At 40.0% G+C, this 20,276-nt stretch overlaps 1 protein-coding gene across 3 annotated transcripts in view; it reads left to right on the plus strand.

Annotated features, from left to right (window-relative positions):
- Positions 1-20,276, plus strand: part of TTC27 (tetratricopeptide repeat domain 27) — a 312,437-nt gene that overhangs the window by 3,751 nt on the left and 288,410 nt on the right. For all 3 annotated transcript variants that reach the window (XM_077135030.1, XM_077135029.1, XM_077135028.1), the window contains exon 3: positions 405-534. In XM_077135030.1, the coding sequence (XP_076991145.1) occupies positions 405-534 (130 nt within the window). The remainder of the gene's footprint in view (positions 1-404; positions 535-20,276) is intronic.

Genomic DNA, 20,276 nt, shown 5'->3' on the forward strand with positions numbered 1-20,276 from the left:
AAGAAAAAGTTACAGGTGCCTGACCAGGACCTAAACCAGCACTGTCCAAGAGAACTTTCTGCAGTGATGGGCTGTTCAATATAGTAACCACTAACCATATGTGGCTATTGAGTACTTACAATGTGGTTAGTGTGACTGAGAGGCTGAAATTTAAATTATATTTAATTTAATTTAATTTAAATTATATTTAAGAGGCATATGTGGCTCATGGTTATAATATTGGACAATGCAGACCTAAATGGTTTTGGTGTCAGAATTTTTTTTTTAATTACTCTAGTATAATCTCAGTAAATGTTGATTGATACCTTACGTTTTTCTTTAATGAAACTCAAGTGAAATATTGTGTTTGAAGCTTTGCAGTGATAGTGGTTCATATTTATTTCTTTATTCATTCTTATATGTAGACAACAGCTGATATTCCTACTTGGTGTGAGCAGCTTGCAACTTTTTGTTCAGAGTAACTGGACGGGGCCTCCTGTTGATTTACGTCCTCAGAATTTTTTGCCGTCTGCTTTCTTCCAGCAGTTCAGTGAGGTATGCCTTTCAAAACATCAAGTGCAGTTGTTGTGTGTATTGTGTTGTTCTCTGTAAACTGGTCTTTATAAATTAGAGTGAATAGTAGACACAAAAGAAATATGACTACTAAGAAATGCTTGTTTATTGATCACATTTTTAGGTATCTACATATCTCCAGAAATACCATTGTTAGTCTCAAATTCCTCATTAGACACTCCGTTTTTTTCCCCCTTAGTTCTGTTAGCAGCTCTTTTCTTTAAAGTACAGACGACTGCATCAGTCACCCAGTTGCTTATATTGCCACAGTTACTGAAAATCTTTTCAGTCAAAACCCAGTTTGGAAATCCGTTTGATCTTGTTGCTGGCTCAGTTCTTCTGCTGTGCTTAAGAAGAGTTCCCAGCAGTGGTTTCCTTTAAATTACAAATAGTTTCTTTTTTTAATTTTTCTTAATAAAACCAATCAACATATAATATGAACATTCTTTTTTTTATCACATAGTTGTATATTCATCATCATGATCATTTCTGAGAACATTTGCATCAATTCAGAAAAAGAAATAAAAAGAAAAAAAAATTCATACATACCATACCCCTTACCCCTCCCTTTCATTATCACTAGCATGTCAATCTACTAAATTTATTTTAACATTTGTTTCCCCTATTATTTATTTTTAATCCATGTGTTTTACTCATCTGTCCATAAGGTAGATAAAAGAAGCATCAGACACAAGGTTTTCACAATCACACAGTCAGCATTGTGAAAGCTATATCATTGTACAATCATCTTTAAGAAACATGGCTACTGGAACAGGCTCTGCATTTTCAGGCAGTTCCCTCCAGCCTCTCCATTACATCTTTTTTTAAAATTTATTTATTAATTAAAAAAAATTTAACAAATGAATTAGAACATCAACATATATAATCAGTAATTCACAATATCATTACTTAGTTGCATATTCATCATTTCTTAGGACATTTGCATCAATTCAGAAAAAGAACTAAAAAGACAACAGAAAAAGAAATAAAATGAAAATAGAAAAAAAAGATTATACATACCATACCCCTTACCCCTCGCTTTCATTAGCATTTCATACTAAATTTATTTTAACATTTGTTCCCCCTATTATTTATTTTTATTCCATATGTTCTATTCACCTGTTGACAAGGTAGATAAAAGGAGCGTCAGACACAAGGTTTTCACAATCACACAGTCACACTGGGAAAGCTATATCAGTGTACAATCATCTTTAAGAAACATGGCTACTGGAACACAGCTCTACATTTTCAGGCAGTTCCCTCCAGCCTCTCCATTACATCTTGGTTAACAAGGTGATATCTACTTAATGCGTAGGAATAACCTCCAGGATAACCTCTCGGCTCTGTTTGGAATCTCTTAGCCATTGACACATTGTCTCATTTCCCTCTTCCCCCTTTTGGTCGAGAAGGTTTTCTCAATCCCTTGATGCTGAGTCTCAGCTCATTCTAGGTTTTTTTTCAATCCCTTGATGCTGAGTCTCAGTTCATTCTAGGATTTCTGTCCCACATTTCCAGGAAGGTCCACACTCCTGGGAGTCATGTCCCACGTAGACAGTGGGAGGGTGGTGAGATTGCTTGTTGTGTTGACTAGAGAGAGAGGCCACATCTGAGCAGCTAAAGAGGCTCTCTTGGGGGTGACTCTGAGGTCTAAATTTTAAGTAGACTTGACCTATCCTTTGTGGGGTTAAGTTTCATATGAACAAACCCCAAGACTGGGGGCTCAGCCTATAGCTTTGGTTGTCCACACTGCTTTTGAGAATATCAAGAATTCAACTTGGGGAAGTTGAATTTCTCCCCGTTGTCACCATTACCCGAAGGGGACTTTGCAAATATTTTTCCACTCACTGATCGAATTCTCCACGGCATCTTGACTACCAAGGTGATAATCCCTTAATTAAAAAGGTAATATCTATTTAATGCATAAAAATAACCTCCAGGATATCCTCTCAACTCTGTTTGAAATCTCTCAGCCATTGACACTTTATTTTAATAGTCTCATTTTGCTCTTCCCCCTTTTGGTTGAGAAGGTTTTCTCAATCCCTTGGTGCTTAGTCCCAGCTCATTCTAGGATTTCTGTCCCACATTGCCAGGAAGGTCCACACCCCTGGGAGTCATGTCCCACATGGACAGGGTGAGGACAGAGAGTTTGCTTGTTGTTTGGCTGGAGAGAGAGAGGTCACATCTGAGCAACAAAAGAGGTTCTCTTGGGGGTGACTCTTAAGCCTAATTTTAAGGAGGTGTGACCTATCCTTTGTGGGGTTAAGTTTCATATGAACAAACCCAAGATTGGGGGCTCAGCCTGTTGCTTTGGTTGTCCCCACTGCTTGTGAGAATATCAAGAATTTTCCACTTGGGGAAGTTGAATTTTCCCCCTTTCTCAACATTCCCCCAAGGGGACTTTGCAAATACTTTTTTACTCACTGTTCAAATCACTCTAATACCAGTCATTCTTATAGGTGTGAGGTAGTATCTCATTGTAGTCTTGATCTGCATTTCCCTTTTACCTCATGAGAGTGAACATCTCTTCATGTGATTTTTAGCCATCTGTGTTTGTTCTTCAGAGAATTGTCTATTCATATCTTTAGCTCACTTTAAAATTGGGTGGCGTGTTCTTTTGTTCTTGAGTTGTGTGATTTCTTTACATATACAGGATATCAAACTATTCGATTTCCAAATATTTTCTCCTATTGAGTTGGCTGCATCTTTACCTTTTGACAGTCTTTTGAGGCTCAAAAGATTTGATTTTGAGCAGTTCCCATTTATCTATTTTTTCTTTTGTTGCTTGTGATTTGAGTGTAAAGTTAGGAAGCTACCTTCTATTACTAGGTCTTGAAGATGTTTTTCTACATTTTCTTCTTGGAGCTTTATGGTACTGGTTCTTATATTTAGGTGTTTGGTCCACTTTGAGCTAATTGTTGTATAGGGTGTAAAGTAAGGGTCCTCTTTCATTCTATTGGCTGTTGATATCCAGTTCTCCCATGCCCATTTATTGAAAGGACTACTTTGTCCCAGTTCAGGGAATTTGGAGCCTTGTTGAAGATCAGTTGGCCATAGATTTGGTGGTCTGTTTCTGTGCTCTTGATTTAATTCCATTGGTCAGTACTTCTGTCTTTGTGCCAGTACCATGCTGTTTTGACCACTGTGCCATTACAATAAGTTTTAAAATTAGGAAGTGTTGATTCTCCCACTTTGTCTTCTGTTTTAGGTTGCTTTTAGCTATTCAGGATCTCTTTCCCTTCCACTTGAATTTGGTAACAAGCTTTTTTAAGTCTTCACAGTAGGTTTTTGGAATTTTGATTGGTACTGTGTTGAATCTGCAGATCATTTTGGGTAGAATTGACTATATTAATTATTAATTAACTACATTTAACCTTCCTTCCATGAGCAGGGAATGTCTTTCCACCTATTTAAATCTTCTTTGATTTTTTTAGCAATATTATATAGTTTTCTGTGTGCAAGTCCTTTATGTCCCTCATTAAGTTCCTAGGCACTTGATTCTTTTAGTTGCTATTTTGAATGGAATTTTTCCCTTAATTAACTCCTCAGTTAGGCCATTGCTTTTGTATAGAAACATTACTGATTTTTGCAGATTAATTTTATATCCCGTCACCTTGATGAATTTGTTATTAGCTCAGTTAACTTTGTTGTAGATTTCTCAAGATTTTCCAAGTATAGTATCATGTCATCTGCAAAAGTGAAAGGTTTACATCTTCCTTTCTAATTTGGGTACCTTTCATTTCTTTTTCTGCTGATGGCTCTAGCTAGAACTTCTCGTATAATCTTGAATAATGCTGGTGACAGAGGGCATCCTTGTCTTGTTCCCAATCTTAAGGATAAAGCTTTCAGTCTCTCTCCATTGAGTATGATACTGGCTATGTGCTTTTCATATATGCCTTTTATCATATTGAGGAAGTTACCTTTGATTCTTACCTTTTGAAATGTTTTTATCAGAAATGGATGTTGAATTTTGTCAAATGCTTTTTCAGCATCAGTTGAGATGATCATGTGATTTTTCCCTTTCATTTTGTTAATGTGCTGTATTACATTAACTGATTTTCATATGTTGAACCATCTTTGCTTTCCTCATATAAACCCCACTTGGTCATGGTGTATAATTCTTTTAATGTGTTGTTGTCTTCGATTTGCTAGTATTTTGTTGAGAATTTTTGCATCTATGTTCATTAGGGAGATTGGCCTCCAGTTTTTCTTTCTTGTAGCATCTTTACCTGGTTTTGGTATTAAAGTGATATTAGTTTAATAGTAAGTTAGGTAGTGTTCCTTTTTCCTCAATTTTTCGGAAAAGTTTGAGCATGATTAGTGTTAGTTCTTTTGGAATGTTTGATAAAATTCCCCTGTGAAGCCATTTGCCCTGGACTTTTCTTTGTAGGAAGATTTTTGATGACTGATTGAATGTTTACTGTCGTTGGTTTGTTGAGATCTTCTATTTCTTCTTGAGTCAGTATAGCTTGTTTGTGTGTTTCTAGGAAGTTATCCATTTCATCTAAGTTGTCTAGTTTGTTGGCATGTAGTTGTTCATAGTATCCTGTTATGATTTTTTTTATTTCTTCAGGGTCTGTTGTAACAACCCCTTTCTGATTTCTGATTTTGTTTATTTGCATCCTTTCTCTTTTTTTCTTTGTCAGCCTTGCTGATGGTCCATTGATTTTCATGATTTTCTCAAAGAACCAACTTTTGATGTTGGTTCTTTCTGTTTTTTTTTGTTCTCCTATTCATGTAACTCTGCTTTAATCTTTGTTATTTCTCTTCTTCTGTTTGCTTTGGGATTAGTTTGCTGTTCTTTCTCAAGTTCCTGCAGGTGAGCAGTTAGGTCCTTGATTTTTGCTGTTTCTTATTTTTTTTTTGCATGGGCAGGCACTGGGAAACGAACCTGTTTCTTATTTTTTAATATAGGCATTTAGGGCAATAAACGTCGCTTTCAGAACAGTCTTTGCTGCATCCCATAAATTCTGATATGTTGTATTATTCATCTCTAGATAGCTACTGATTTCTCTAGCAGTTTCTTCTTTGATCCACTGGTTGTTTAAGAATGTGTTATTTAATCTCCATATATTTGTGAAATTTCTCATTCTTTGCTGGTTATTGATTTCCAACATCATTCCATTTTGACCAGAGAGAGTGCTTTGAATAATTTCAATGTTTTTTAATTTATTTACCTTTTGGATTTTATTTGTCAGATCTATATATTCTTTTCCTTCTTTTTCTTTTTATTCTTTAAGTTACCGTTACTGGTATCTTCAATTCTTTGCCCTTCTTCAGACCTCCCTCTCCTGTCTTTTTTTTTGCCTGGCAGAACTCCTTTTAGTAATTCTCATAGGGATAGTCTTTTGCTGACAGATTCTTTCAGTGTTTGTCTGTGAAAATTTTCCTCTCTCCCTCAATTTTGAGGGTCGATTTGGCTGATTAAAGAACTCTTGGACGGATGTCTTTCTCTTTCAGGATCTTAAATATACCATACCACTGCCAACTGAATAGTCTGAACTCAGTCTTATGTGGTTTCCCTTGTATGTGGTAGATTTTTTTTTTCCACTTTCATGATTTTCTACTTCTCTTCAACATTTAACAAACTGATTATGTTTGTTGGGTATGCTGGTTTGAAATGATGTATATACCCTAGAAAAACCGTGTTTTAATCCTAATCCCATTTTGTAAAGGCAGCCATTTCTTCTAATCCCTATTCAGCTATTGTATGTTTGAAACTGTAATTAGATCATTTCCCTGGAGATGTGATGTAATTGAGAGAGGTTGTTAAACTGGATTGGGTGACAACATGCCTCCACCCATTTGGGTGGGTCTTGATTAGTTTCTGAAGTCCTGTGAAAGAGGAAACATTTTGGAGAATGAGAGATTCAGAGAGAGCAGAGCAGAACGACACAGCCATGAGAAGCAGAGCCCACCAGCCAGTGACTTTTGGAGATGAAGAAGGAAAATGCCTCCCGGGGAGCTTCATGAAATAGGAAGTCAGGAGAAGAAGCTAGCGGATGATGCTGTGTTCGCCATGTGCCCTTCCAGATGAGAGAGGAACCCTGACCGTGTTTGCCATGTGCCTTTCTAGATGAGACAGAAACTGTGACTGTGCTCACCATGTGCCCTTCCACTTTAGAGAGAAACCCTGAACTTCCTCGGCCTTCTTGAATCAAGGTATCTTTCCCTGGATGCCTTTGGTTGGACATTTCTATAGACTTGTTTTAATTGGGACATTTTCTCGGCCTTACAACTGTAAACTACCAACCTATTAAATTCCCCTTTTTAAAAGCCATTCCATTTCTGGTATACTGCATTCCGGCAGTTAGCAAACTAGAACAGTTGGGGAAGGCCTATCTGGATTTATTCTGTTTGGAGTTCATTGGACTGCTTTGATTTGCATATTTATGTCCTTTATAAGGGATGGGAAGTTTGCCCCCATTTTATCTTCAACTAATCTTCCTAGCCCTTTACTCTTCTCTTCTCTTTCTGGGACACCAATGAATCTTATATCTGTGCGCTTTGTTTTGTCCATCATTGCCCTGAATCCAATTCAGATTTTTCCATCGTTTTTGCCATTTGGTCTTTTGTGTGTTTGAAATCAGTTGTTGTGTCCTCTAGTTCACTTATTCTCTCCACTTCCTCTTCAAATCTACTATTGTGTGTCTCTAGTATATTATTTCATTTGATCTTCAGCATTTAATCTCCATGATATCTGTTATTTTTCTGTTTATTCTTTTAGATTCCTCTTTATGCTCTTCTAGTGTCTTTTTTTTTTAATGCTGTATGGCAGGGGTCACATTTCATTCTTTTTCCACGTGAGTATCCCCATATTGCAGCACTATTTGTTGAATTTTTGCTTGCTTGCTTTTTTGTTGGTTTGTTTACTTATTGTTTGTTTTTGTTTGGGAAGTACATGGGCTGGAAATCGAATCCAGGTCTCCCCACATGGCAGGTGAGAATTCTACCACTGAACTACCCTAGTACCTCTCTTCTAGTGTCCTTTTGATCTCCTTTATGTCATTAGCCATTGCTTTGATTTTATTGAGTATGGTTATATGACCATCTCTGATTTGTTCTTTCAAAATCTGTGTCTCCTCTGGCGTTTTAATTTGGTCATTAGGCTGAGCTTTATCTGTCTGCATCGTGATATGCTTAGTGATCTTCTGTGCCTTTGAGGCATGTAAATATCTTGTTTGGGTTACTTTGGTTGTTTATTTCCTTCAGTAGTCTAAAGCTTTGTATTTGTGGGATGGCTGTGGAGCAGTATCAGTATGTGGGGCACAACTGTGCAGTGCTGGGTTGCAGTGCAGGCATAGGCACAGCTCATGGACACTACGCTGACGCCTGGTAGCCTGGGGTGCAGGGTGTGGGGTTGTGGAGTTTGGGGTGGGGCCGTGAGCACATGTGGGACTGTGGGGCTGGGCCCTGGTGTGTGCGGGTCTAGTGGACAGAGCTCTGTGCATGTGCAGAGCTCAGAGGAAGCTGGAGCTCGGGGGCTGGAGCAGGGTTGTGCGACTCTGTGGGCTGGGGGTAGGTATGGCCTGGTTATGAAGGTGGGTGGCCATGGCTTGGATTCTCCAACGACTGCCTGCAGGGAGGGGAAGTGGGGGTGAAGGGGCCCGGTGCTGGTGCATGGGTTTCTAGTATGCTTGCGTGGGAGAGGTGGGTTGGGCTTGGGCAGGCGTGCATGCGCGTGGGGCAGAGGTGTGGGGTGGGGAGCTTGGGGTGGAAGTGCTTGGAGTGTGGTGGGAGGGCAGGTGACATGGTTCAGGTGCCTGGGATATGGGGGTAGTTGTGGGTTACATGATCGGGGCAGTGCGCGAGAAGATAGCAATGGCTTGGCTAACTTCTTAGTCCCCGTCTCTCTCTCCTGAGGGCTCCGGGCCTCTGTTCAGAAATGGGCGCATTAGGTCGTTTGCTTTAGCTGTACAGAGTCTGACTCTGTATCTCAATTCTTCGGCTTTTGCGACTAGGGCTTCCCTGTGTGGTCACCTACACCTCCCAGGTCACCTACACTGGGGAGTCGCTGTCCCAGTTGCCTTTCCGTCCCTTCTCTAGCTGTTTCTTGGAGCAGGGGTGAACTTGACCTGTCCTTTTCCGCCATCTTCCTGGAATTGTGTTCTATTCTTGAAAAAAAAAATTTTTTTTTAATCAAAGATTTTAAAAAATTCTTATACCAAACACAGTATTGATTTCCATCTATAATAATTTTGTTTTCATCATGTTTGTGTATTCATCAACATGATCACTTTTAGAATATTTGCTTCATTCCAGAAAAAGAAATAAAAATACAAAAGAAAAAATCTCATACATCCTGTATTAGTTAGGGTTCTCTAGAGAAACAGAATCAACAGGGAACACTTGCAAATATAAAATTTATGAAAGTGTCTCACGTGACCGTAGGAACGCAGAGTCCAAAATCCACAGGGCAGGCTGCGAAGCCGATGACTCCAATGGATGGCCTGGATGAACTCCACAGGAGAGGCTCACCAGCCAAAGCAGGAATACAACCTATCTCCTCTGAGTCCTCCTTAAAAGGCTTTCCATGATTGCATTTAGCATCACTAATTGCAGAAGACACTCCCCTTTGACTGATTACAAATGGAATCAACTGTGGATGTAGCTGACGTGATCATGACCTACTCCTATGAAATGTCCTCATTGCAACAGACAGGCCAGCGCTTGCCCAATCAGATGAACAGGTACCACAACTTGGCCAAGTTGACACCTGTCCCTAACCATGACAGTCCACCCCTTGTCAACTTGGCACCTATATATATATATATATATATCACCTTAGACCATACTTAATTTCCAAATGAAAACAAATAAGCACACATTTTTTCTTTTACCTGACAATACTCAACTGTCCTGCATATAACTGGAAACACATTAAATCACTCCAGAATAGGGTGCAAATCCTTGGGCAACATTCATTCTTAAACTTGATATCTTACAACTTAAATAGTATAACACAAACAAAACAGCATTACAGTCCTTGTTTCTGTAACTGATCACGTGGTCGAAGTTCGTATTTATCACTACCTTCTTCCACTACCCATTCCATGTTCCCTTTCCCCTCAGCAAGCACTTCATCTGGCCATGGTTCTTTGCCTGGTGGGGTGACCCAAACCTTCATTCCTGAAGTCTCAGAGCCATTAGTGGTCCTGCCTGGATTGTGTTGTTGCAGTTTTCCATTGATTTTAATCACAGGGCATGGTAGTACTAATAGACACCCCAGGAGATCTCCTATATTCCAAGAAAACTCTTCTTTACCTCCATTGTGTAGTTGCAGTCCTACTTCCTTCTGATAGTCAAGGTCAGTTACCCCAGACAATAATGTAATCCCCTTCTTGGTGTGTTGATCCAGAGGCATAAGTAGCCCAAAGTGGCCAGGTGGCAATCTTAACTTCCAGTTCAGTGGTATCACTGTTGTTTCTCCTGGAGAAAGCACACCCCGTTTTGGAACTAAAACCTGTAGACCAGCAGAACTCAGGGTAGCAGGGACAGGAAGCAAAAATTTTCCTAGTGGATCACTAGGAGTAATAGTGAGTGGCATCACACCCATTTCCACCCCTTGGTTCCTGGACCCATGGATCCTGGCTATGGGAGAAACAGCACCATACAGCGGATGCTGATTCAGAGCATACACAGCTTCCTGGAGAACATTACCCCAGCCTTTCAAGTTTTTGCCACCTAGTTGGCACCGTAATTGAGTTTTCAAAAGGCCATTCCACCGTTCTATCAATCCAGCTACTTCTGGATGATTGGGAACATGGTAAGACCAGAGAATTCCATGAGCATGTGCCCATTCCCGCACTTCATTTGCTGTGAAGTGTGTTCCTTGATCTGAAGCAATGCTATGTGGAATACCATGACGATGGATAAGGCATTCTGTAAGCCCACGGATGGTAGTTTTGGCAGAAGCATTGCGTGCAGGGAAAGCAAACCCATATCCAGAGTATGTGTCTATTCCAGTTAGAACAAATTGCTGCCCCTTCCATGAACGGAGTGGTCCAATGTAATCAACCTGCCACCATGTAGCTGGCTGGTCACCTCGGGGAATGATGCCATATCGGGGGCTGAGTGTGGGTCTCTGCTGCTGGCAGATTGGGCACTCAGCAGTGGCTGTAGCCAGGCCAGCCTTGGTGAGTGGAAGTCCATGTTGCTGAGCCCATGCATAACCTCCATCCCTACCACCATGACCACTTTGTTCATGAGCCCATTGGGCAATAACAGGAGTTGCTGGGGAAAGAGGCTGACTGGTATCCATAGAACGGGTCATCGTATCCACTTGATTATTAAAATCTTCCTCTGCTGAAGTCACCCTCTGGTGTGCATTCACATGGGACACAAATGTCTTCATGTTTTTAGCCCACTCAGAAAGGTCTATCCACATACTTCTTCCCCAGACCTCTTTGTCACCAATTTTCCAATTATGGTCTTTCCAAGTCCCTGACCATCCAGCCAAACCATTAGCAACAGCCCATGAGTCAGTATACAAACGCACCTCTGGCCAGTTTTCCTTCCAAGCAAAATGAACAACCAGGTGCACTGCTCGAAGTTCTGCCCACTGAGAGGATTTCCCCTCACCACTGTCCTTCAAGGACACCCCAGAAAGGGGTTGGAATGCTGCAGCTGTCCACTTTCGGGTGGTACCTGCATATCGTGCTGAACCATCTGTAAACCAGGCCCGAGTTTTCTCTTCCTCAGTCAATTCACTGTAAGGAACTCCCCAAGAGGCCATAGCTCTGGTCTGGGAAAGAGAAGGTAATGTGGCAGCAGGAGTGGAAACCATGGGCATTTGTGCCACTTCTTCATGTAACTTACTTGTGCCTTCAGGACCTACTCTGGCTCTATCTCGTATATACCATTTCCACTTTACAATAGAGTGCTGCTGTGCACGCCCAACTTTATGGCTTGGTGGGTCAGACAACACCCAACTCATGATAGGCAACTCAGGTCTCATGGTAACTTGGTGGCCCATGGTTAAGCGTTCAGTCTCTACTAAGGCCCAGTAGCAGGCCAAAAGCTGTTTCTCAAAGGAGAGTAGTTATCTGCAGCAGATGGTAAGGCTTTGCTCCAAAATCCTAAGGGTCTGCGTTGTGATTCTCCTATAGGGGCCTGCCAAAGGCTCCAGACAGCATCTCTATTTGCCACTGACACTTCCAGCACCATTGGATCTGCTGGATCATATGGCCCAAGTGACAGAGCAGCTTGCACAGCAGCCTGGACCTGTCGCAGAGCCTCCTCTTGTTCAGGTCCCCACTCAAAATTAGCAGCTTTTCTGGTCACTTGATAAATGGGCTGGAGTAGCACACCCAAATGAGGAATATGTTGTCGCCAAAATCCAGAAAGACCCACTAGGCGTTGTGCCTCTTTTTTGGTTGTGGGAGGGGCCAGATGCAGCAATTTATCCTTCACCTTAGAAGGGATATCTCGACATGCCCCACACCACTGGACACCTAGAAATTTTACTGAGGTGGAAGGCCCCTGTATTTTTGTTGGATTTATCTCCCATCCTCTGACACGCAAATGCCTTACCAGTAAATCTAGAGTAGTTGCTACTTCTTGCTCACTAGGTCCAATCAACATGATATCATCAATATAATGGACCAGTGTGATGTCTTGTGGGAGGGAGAAACGATCAAGGTCTCTGTGAACAAGATTATGACATAGGGCTGGATATACCCCTGAGGTAGGACAGTGAAAGTATATTGCTGACCTTACCAGCTGAAAGCAAACTGTTTCTGGTGGTCCTTACTAATAGCTATTGAGAAAAAAGCATTTGCCAGATCAATAGCTGCATACCAGGTTCCAGGGGATGTATTGATTTGCTCAAGCAGTGATACTACATCTGGAACAGCAGCTGCAATTGGAGTTACCACCTGGTTGAGTTTACGATAATCAACTGTCATTCTCCAAGACCCATTTGTTTTCTGCACAGGCCAAATAGGAGAGTTGAACGGGGATGTGGTGGGAATCACCACCCCTGCATCTTTTTTTTTTTTTTTATATTTAAACACAAATAAGTCTTCTTTATTTGCATCTGTATAAGTTTATTAGCTATACAAGTTAAGAAATACTCCACATTTGGTTTCTATATTTTTGAATCGTGAAGAAATTTTAGTTCATTGAAGGAAACTTATACGTTTTTCAATTGCTAAGAATAACGTGAACAATTTGGTAACTTTAAAGAGAAACGATAAACAAAATAAATAGTTACAAAAAGTCAAGTACCAAAACTAAATCACTGAGAATACAAAGACACAATAATAAGAATAATAATGGTCTGTGTGTTATTTCTTTAGAGATTATAAAAACTATTAAAATTGAATGCTGTAAGTACTAAGTTCTTTTACATCTTTTAAATGTTATCTCACATATGTAATTACAAATGTGAATGTTACACAAATATTTTACCCATTCATGGCAAATTTCTGTAATTCTGAAAGTAATGGTGGGACAATTAATAGCTTTAACATGCATACTTTGTGACATAAAACTATGGGATTCAATAAAAGGCTGGTACCCCTGCATCTTTTAAGTCCTTAAGAGTGGCAGTAATCTCTGCAATCCCTCCAGGAATATGGTATTGCTTTTGATTTACTATTTTGCTTGGTAGGGGCAGTTCTAGTGGCTTCCACTTGGCCTTTCCCACCATAATAGCCCTCACTGCATGAGTTAGAGAACCAACGTGGGGATTCTGCCAGTTGCTCAGTATGTCTATGCCAATTATACATTCCGGAACTGGGGAAATAACTACAGGATGGGTCCGGGGGCCCACTGGACCCACTGTGAGACGGACCTGAGCTAAAACTCCATTGATCACCTGGCCTCCATAAGCCCCCACTCTGACTGGTGGTCCAGAGTGACGTTTTGGGTCCCCTGGAATTAATGTCACTTCTGAACCAGTGTCTAATAATCCCCCAAATATCTGATCATTTCTTTTTCCCCAATGCACAGTTACCCTGGTAAAAGGCCGTCGGTCTCCTTGGGAAGACTTAGAGGAAGGTTAACAGTATAAATTTGTGGCAGTGTAACAGGTTTCTCCCCCATAGGGACCTGGCCTCCCCTTCATTCAAGGGGCTCAGGGTCTGTAAACTGTTTCAAGTCTGGAAATTGATTAAGGGGCCGTGACTCTGTGTTTTTGTAATTCAGGTTAGACTTCTGTTCCCTTGACCTAGAACTCTTTTGTTTATACAGCTCCAACAAAAATTTAGTAGACTGCCCTTCTATTGTATTTCTAGGCACCCCATGATTTACTAGCCAATGCCACAAATCTCTGTGTGTCATATAATTTTTATGCCTCCTTTGAGTTGTCTATTATAATACCCGCGTCTACCCTGTCTTTGGTGATTAAGTGCTGCCACCTGGCTTCTGCCAACTCGGGATCCTGTCATCCCCATTGTGTTTAAGGATTCCAGCTCAGTGACAGCAGTTCCTACAGTAATATCTGACCTACAGAGAAGTGCAACCACAGAACTCTTGAGGGATGATGGTGCTAGTCTCTCAATCTTATTTCTCACTGTTCTGCTAAAAGGTGCATCTTCTGGACATTCCTGGGGTGTAAGAGCAGGCTTTGCATGATAAATCCACTCTAACATCCCAATCTCTCTAAGCCTCTGGATCCCCTCATCTACATTATACCAGGGCAGTTCTGGCATTTCAACCTCAGGTAATGTTGGCCACCTTTTGATCCATGTTTCAACCAACCACCCAAACAAGCTGTTAACACCTTTTCTAACTGCTCTAGCTATAACATTGAATGCAGAATCTCTGCTTAGTGGGCCCATATCAATAAATTCAGCCTGATCCAGCCTTATATTCCTCCCACCATTATCCCACACTCTTAAAATCCATTGCCACACATATTCCCCTGATTTCTGTCTATATAAACTGGAAAACTCACACAGTTCTTTTGGAGTATAACGTACCTCCTCATGTGTGATACTTTGTACCTCACCTTTAGGGGCCTGTTGGGACTTTAGTCTAGTTATAGGTCTAGAAGAAATGAGGGGTGGTGGGGGTGGGTCATGAAAAGAATTAGAAATATCTTCCAAGCCATTTGCTTCAGGGCTTTCATTTGCAGTTTCATCTGGTGAAACAGGATTAATAACTCTAGGGCTAATCCCTTTAAGAGGAGGTGGGTGGCCAATTCCTCAAGGCAGGCTGGAGGTGGGGCGGCTATGTCCTCAGGGCGGACTATTACAGGGTTATCTAAAGAAGGCTCAGCATGGTCTAGGGTTTCAACCTCACCCCCAACATCAGTATCAATCCATATGTCACCATCCCATTTTTCAGGGTCCCACTCCTTTCCAATCAATGCCCTCACTTTAACGGCAGACACCATGCAAGACTGAGATTTCAGTTTACGTTGTAAAGTTGCTACTCTAACAATAAGATTCTGAGTCTAATTTCCATAGATCTCAAGTCTACGGCTACAGGAAATAAAATTTTCCTTCAGGATACTCATAGAAACCTCTACATCTTTCAGACGGCATTTAAGCTTCTTGTTTGAAGCCTTAAGCCCATCCCTTTCACCCTTTAATGTTGACAGTGTATCTAACAACAACCAACCAACATCTCTATAACTCTTATTTCTACAAAACTCTGTAAAGGTGTCAAAAACATTATCCCCCAGAGTCTGGCTTCGTATAAGCGAAGCATTAGGAGAATCGAATGATGATATTTTGACTATCTCCTTTGCCAACTCAGTCCATGAATTGGGAGTGTCATTCTGACTACGGGAATCAGAGTCCTTAGTGTCTCTGAGCCCAGTCAGAGTAGAAAACCATTCATAAAAACCCATTTTTAAGATTCTGTTCCTTAAGAACCACTCCTGGTACCAAGATGTATTAGTTAGGGTTCTCTAGAGAAACAGAATCAACAGGGAACACTTGCAAATATAAAATTTATGAAAGTGTCTCACGTGACCGTAGGAATGCAGAGTCCAAAATCCACAGGGCACGCTGCGAAGCCGATGACTCCAATGGATGGCCTGGATGAACTCCACAGGAGAGGCTCACCAGCCAAAGCAGCAATGCAACCTGTCTCCTCTGAGTCCTCCTTAAAAGGCTTCCCATGATTGCATTTAGCATCACTAATTGCAGAAGACACTCCCCTTTGGCTGATTACAAATGGAATCAGCTGTGGATGTAGCTGATGTGATCATGACCTACTCCTATGAAATGTCCTCATTGCAACAGACAGGCCAGCGCTTGCCCAATCAGATGAACAGGTACCACAACTTGGCCAAGTTGGCACCTGTCCCTATCCATGACACATCCCATACCCCTTACCCCTCCCTCTCATTGACTACTAGTATTGAAATCTACCCCAATTTTTTTTCCCCTTTTCCTCACTGTATTATTTATTTATTTATTTTTACTTATCTGTCCATACTATGGATAAAGGGGTAACAGACACAAGATTTTCACAATCACGTGGTCACATTGTAAAAGCTATATAGTTATACAATCATCTTCAGGAATCAGGACTACTGGAATACAGTTCAACAGTTTTGTACTTCCTAGTAGCCATACCATAAACTAAAAATGCATAAGAATAACCTCCAGGATAACCTCTCAACTCTGTTTGAAATCTCTCAGCCAGTGACACTTTATTTTGTTTCATTTCTCTCTTTCCCCTTTTGGTCAAGAAGGCTTCCTCAATCCCATGAAGCTGGATCCTGGCTCATACCCAGCAGTTATGTTCTATGTTACCAGGGATATGACACCCCTGGGAGTCATGTCACACCTAGGGCAGAAGGGCAGCGAGTTCACCTGCTGAGTTGGCTTAGAGAGGCCGCATTTGAGTAATAAAAGAAGTTCTTTGGGGTGACTCTTAGGCATAATTGCATGTAGGCTTAGCTTCTCCTTTGCTGGAATAAGTTTTATCGGGGCAAGCCCCAAGATCATTAAATTGATTTATTAAATTGGTTGTCCCCACTACTTGCGCAAATATCAGAAATTCCTCAGATGGGAAAGTTTTCTCTTTTCTCCCCAGTCCCTCCAGGGGACTTTGTAAATACTTTTTTATTCTCTGCCCAAATTACTCTGGAATGTACTGGGATATCAGATTAACCTGTACAAACCAACAGGATCCATGAATCCCTATTCAAGATTCCATGTGATGATAGTGTTCGAATAAACTGACGATACAAGTTAAATTAGATATTGTGCTACTAAAAATAAAAATTTTGCACCAAGTAAACATCTCTTCCTCTGGTCTCACATACTAGTTGAAGTTTAAAAATATAGACCATATCATCCTTTACCTGATTTATGTTAGTCCTATCCAAATCTGCTTCATTCATATCTCTATTGATGTCTGATCATTTTTTCACTTTTTAAAACAGTTGCTATTTGGGGTAATGCTGACTTGTATGACTTCAGGGCTCTATTTGTTCTGTTCTTGATGGCCATATGTATCATTTCCATTTTTTGTTTTTATGTACAATGCTGCTATGGATACTACTTTTGGAAATCATTTGCACGAGTTTCAAAGAATAGCGTATTTTGAAAATGATAGTCTTTGGTGCAGTGTGCTAAATGGAAGAGGCTGTTTTACTGGCTACTCGAGGGCTGAGGAAATCAGTATTCCAGCACACCTGTAAACCTTTCACAGTACTGAGTTGGGAAGCTCTGCTGTAGGATATATATCTAGGAGTGGAGTTGCTGTGTCCTCAAATACAATATGTGCATGTTCAGCTTTCTTGGTAGTACCTGATTGTTCTTCAAAAGAATTGTACCAATTTATACTCTTTTGGGCTAGCTGAGGAGGTAGCATTTATTTGAAAGATAGAGGAATCATTTGATGTTTTTAAATTGTGGAGTGGCACATCAGTATTTTCTAGTTGTCATTTTTTGGTGCTGACTCATCTTCGTTTGTTCTTGTGATTGCACAAACATTTGTGAAATGGCTCGTTGAGCTGAAGATATACTTTGTGGTCATGGAATATAGTCATCAAGGCAAAATTAATTTTCCTACCTCTAACTTATAGTTGTGGCCTTTTGAACCCTAGAGGAACAATGTAGAAGTTCCAGTGTGTGCTCTGTAAACCGTCTCTTACAATAAAAATTGATGTCTTGGTAAACTGGTTCTATATTCATTTTGTCTATGGCTTCCAGATGTTGAGTATTTTTCACTATTATGCTAAATATGTATTTAGATATGTTATTTTTTTCTACTTAAACTTTGTATTTTGAAATCATTTCAAACTCCTAGGACAGTTGCAAATATAATACAAAACCCATACAGACAACTCCAATGTACACCCTTCCTTCCACATACACAGATCCATCAATTTTAACATTTTGCCACATTTGCCGTATCATCCTGTCTATATTTCTCTCCATCCATTTGTCCATCCATCCATCCATCCATCCCTCTATCTATCTGTCTGTTTGTTTTAGTTTTCTAGCTCCTAAAACAAATATCATGTAATGCGTTGGCTTAAGCAATGGGAAATTTTTGGTTCACAGTTGTAAGGTTAGGAGAGGTCCAGTATCAAGGCATCATCAAAGTGATGCTTTCTCCCAGAAAATTATGGCATTCTGGGGCTGGCTGTGGTGATCCTTGGGCCTTGACTCCTCTGTCACATAGCAATGCTCATGGTGGCCTCTCCTGATTTCTTTCTTCTGGGTTCTGTTGACTTTCAGCTTCTGGCTGCTCACTCTGTATCATACTCTCTGTGACCTTTCCTGTAAGGCCTTCAATAATAGGATTAAGACCCATCCTGAGTCATTTGGGTCACACCCTAACTGAAGTGACCTCATCAGATGGTCTGATTCACAAGAATGGATTAAGATTAAAAACATAGTTTTCTTGGGTATGTAGCTCCAAGCCACCACACTATCTATCTGTGTTCCTGCTTTCTTGACTGAGGAATTGTTTTAAGGGAGTTGTAACTTTTTTTTTTTTTTTTTTTTTTTTGAGTGCCTTCCCTGTACCAGGATTGTTCTAATCTGTTTACATTAAATTATTTAATCCTCACCACAACACTCTGAAGTAGGCCTACTATTATCTCCATTTTACTGATGGAAAAACTGAGGCACAGAGAAGCTAGAGGAGGCTTTATAAGTTAAGTTAGGGATTGGGAAACCTGTTCATGGCATGTTTTTGCACCATTTGGAATCTGAGAAAGGTTTTGATATTTTTTTTTTTTTATTAATTAAAAAAAGAATTAACAAAACAATTAGAAATCATTCCAATCTACATGTACAATCAGTAATTCTTAATAACATCACATAGTTGCATATTCATCATTTCTTAGTACATTTGCATCAATTTAGAAAAAGAAATAAAAAGACAACAGAATAAGAATTAAAACAATAATAGAAAGAAAAAAAAACAAAAAAAACAAAAACAAAAAACCTATACCTCACATGCAGCTTCATTCAGTGTTTTAACATAATTGCATTACAATTGGGTAGTATTGTGCTGTCCATTTCTGAGTTTTTATATCCAGTCCCGTTGTACAGTCTGTATCCCTTCATCTCCAATTATCCCTTCTCTCTTTTTTTTTTTTTTAATTAACAGAAAAAAAGAAATTAACCCAACATTTAGAGATCATACCATTCTACACATGCAATCATTAATTCTTAACATCATCACATAGATGCATGATCATCATTTCTTAGTACATTTGCATTGGTTTAGAAGAACTAGCAACATAACCGAAAAAGATATAGAATGTTAATATAGAAAAAAAAATAAAAGTAATAATAGTAAAATCAAAACAAAACAAAACAAAACAAAAACCTATAGCTCAGATGCAGCTTCATTCAGTGTTTTAACATGATTACTTTACAATTAGGTATTATTGTGCTGTCCATTTTTGAGTTTTTGTATCTAGTCCTGTTGCACAGTCTGTATCCCTTCAGCTTCAATTACCCATTGTCTTACCCTGTTTCTAACTCCTGCTGAACTCTGTTACCAATGACATATTTCAAGTTTATTCTCGAATGTCCGTTCACATCAGTGGGACCATACAGTATTTGTCCTTTAGTTTTTGGCTGGATTCACTCAGCATAATATTCTCTAGGTCCATCCATGTTATTACATGGTTCATAAGTTTATCTTGTCTTAAAGCTGCATAATATTCCATCGTATGTATATACCACAGTTTGTTTAACCACTCTTCTGTTGATGGAGATTTCGGCTGTTTCCATCTCTTTGCAATTGTAAATAATGCTGCTATAAACATTGGTGTGCAAATGTCCGTTTGTGTCTTTGCCCTTAAGTCCTTTGAGTAGATACCTAGCAATGGTATTGCTGGGTCGTATGGCAATTCTATATTCAGCTTTTTGAGGAACCGCCAAACTGCCTTCCACAGTGGTTGCACCCTTTGACATTCCCACCAACAGTGGATAAGTGTGCCTCTTTGTCCGCATCCTCTCCAGCACTTGTCATTTTCTGTTTTGTTGATAATGGCCATTCTGGTGGGTGTGAGATGATATCTCATTGTGGTTTTGATTTGCATTTCTCTAATGGCCAGGGACATTGAGCATCTCTTCATGTGCCTCTTGGCCATCCGTATTTCCTCTTCTGAGAGGTGTCTGTTCAAGTCTTTTTCCCATTTTGTAATTGGGTTGGCTGTCTTTTTGTTGTTGAGATGAACAATCTCTTTATAAATTCTGGATACTAGACCTTTATCTGATATATCATTTCCAAATATTGTCTCCCATTGTGAAGGCTGTCTTTCTACTTTCTTGATGAAGTTCTTTGATGCACAA

Source organism: Tamandua tetradactyla, chromosome 17 (assembly GCF_023851605.1).
Source record: "Tamandua tetradactyla isolate mTamTet1 chromosome 17, mTamTet1.pri, whole genome shotgun sequence".
Lineage (NCBI taxonomy): Eukaryota > Metazoa > Chordata > Mammalia > Pilosa > Myrmecophagidae > Tamandua > Tamandua tetradactyla.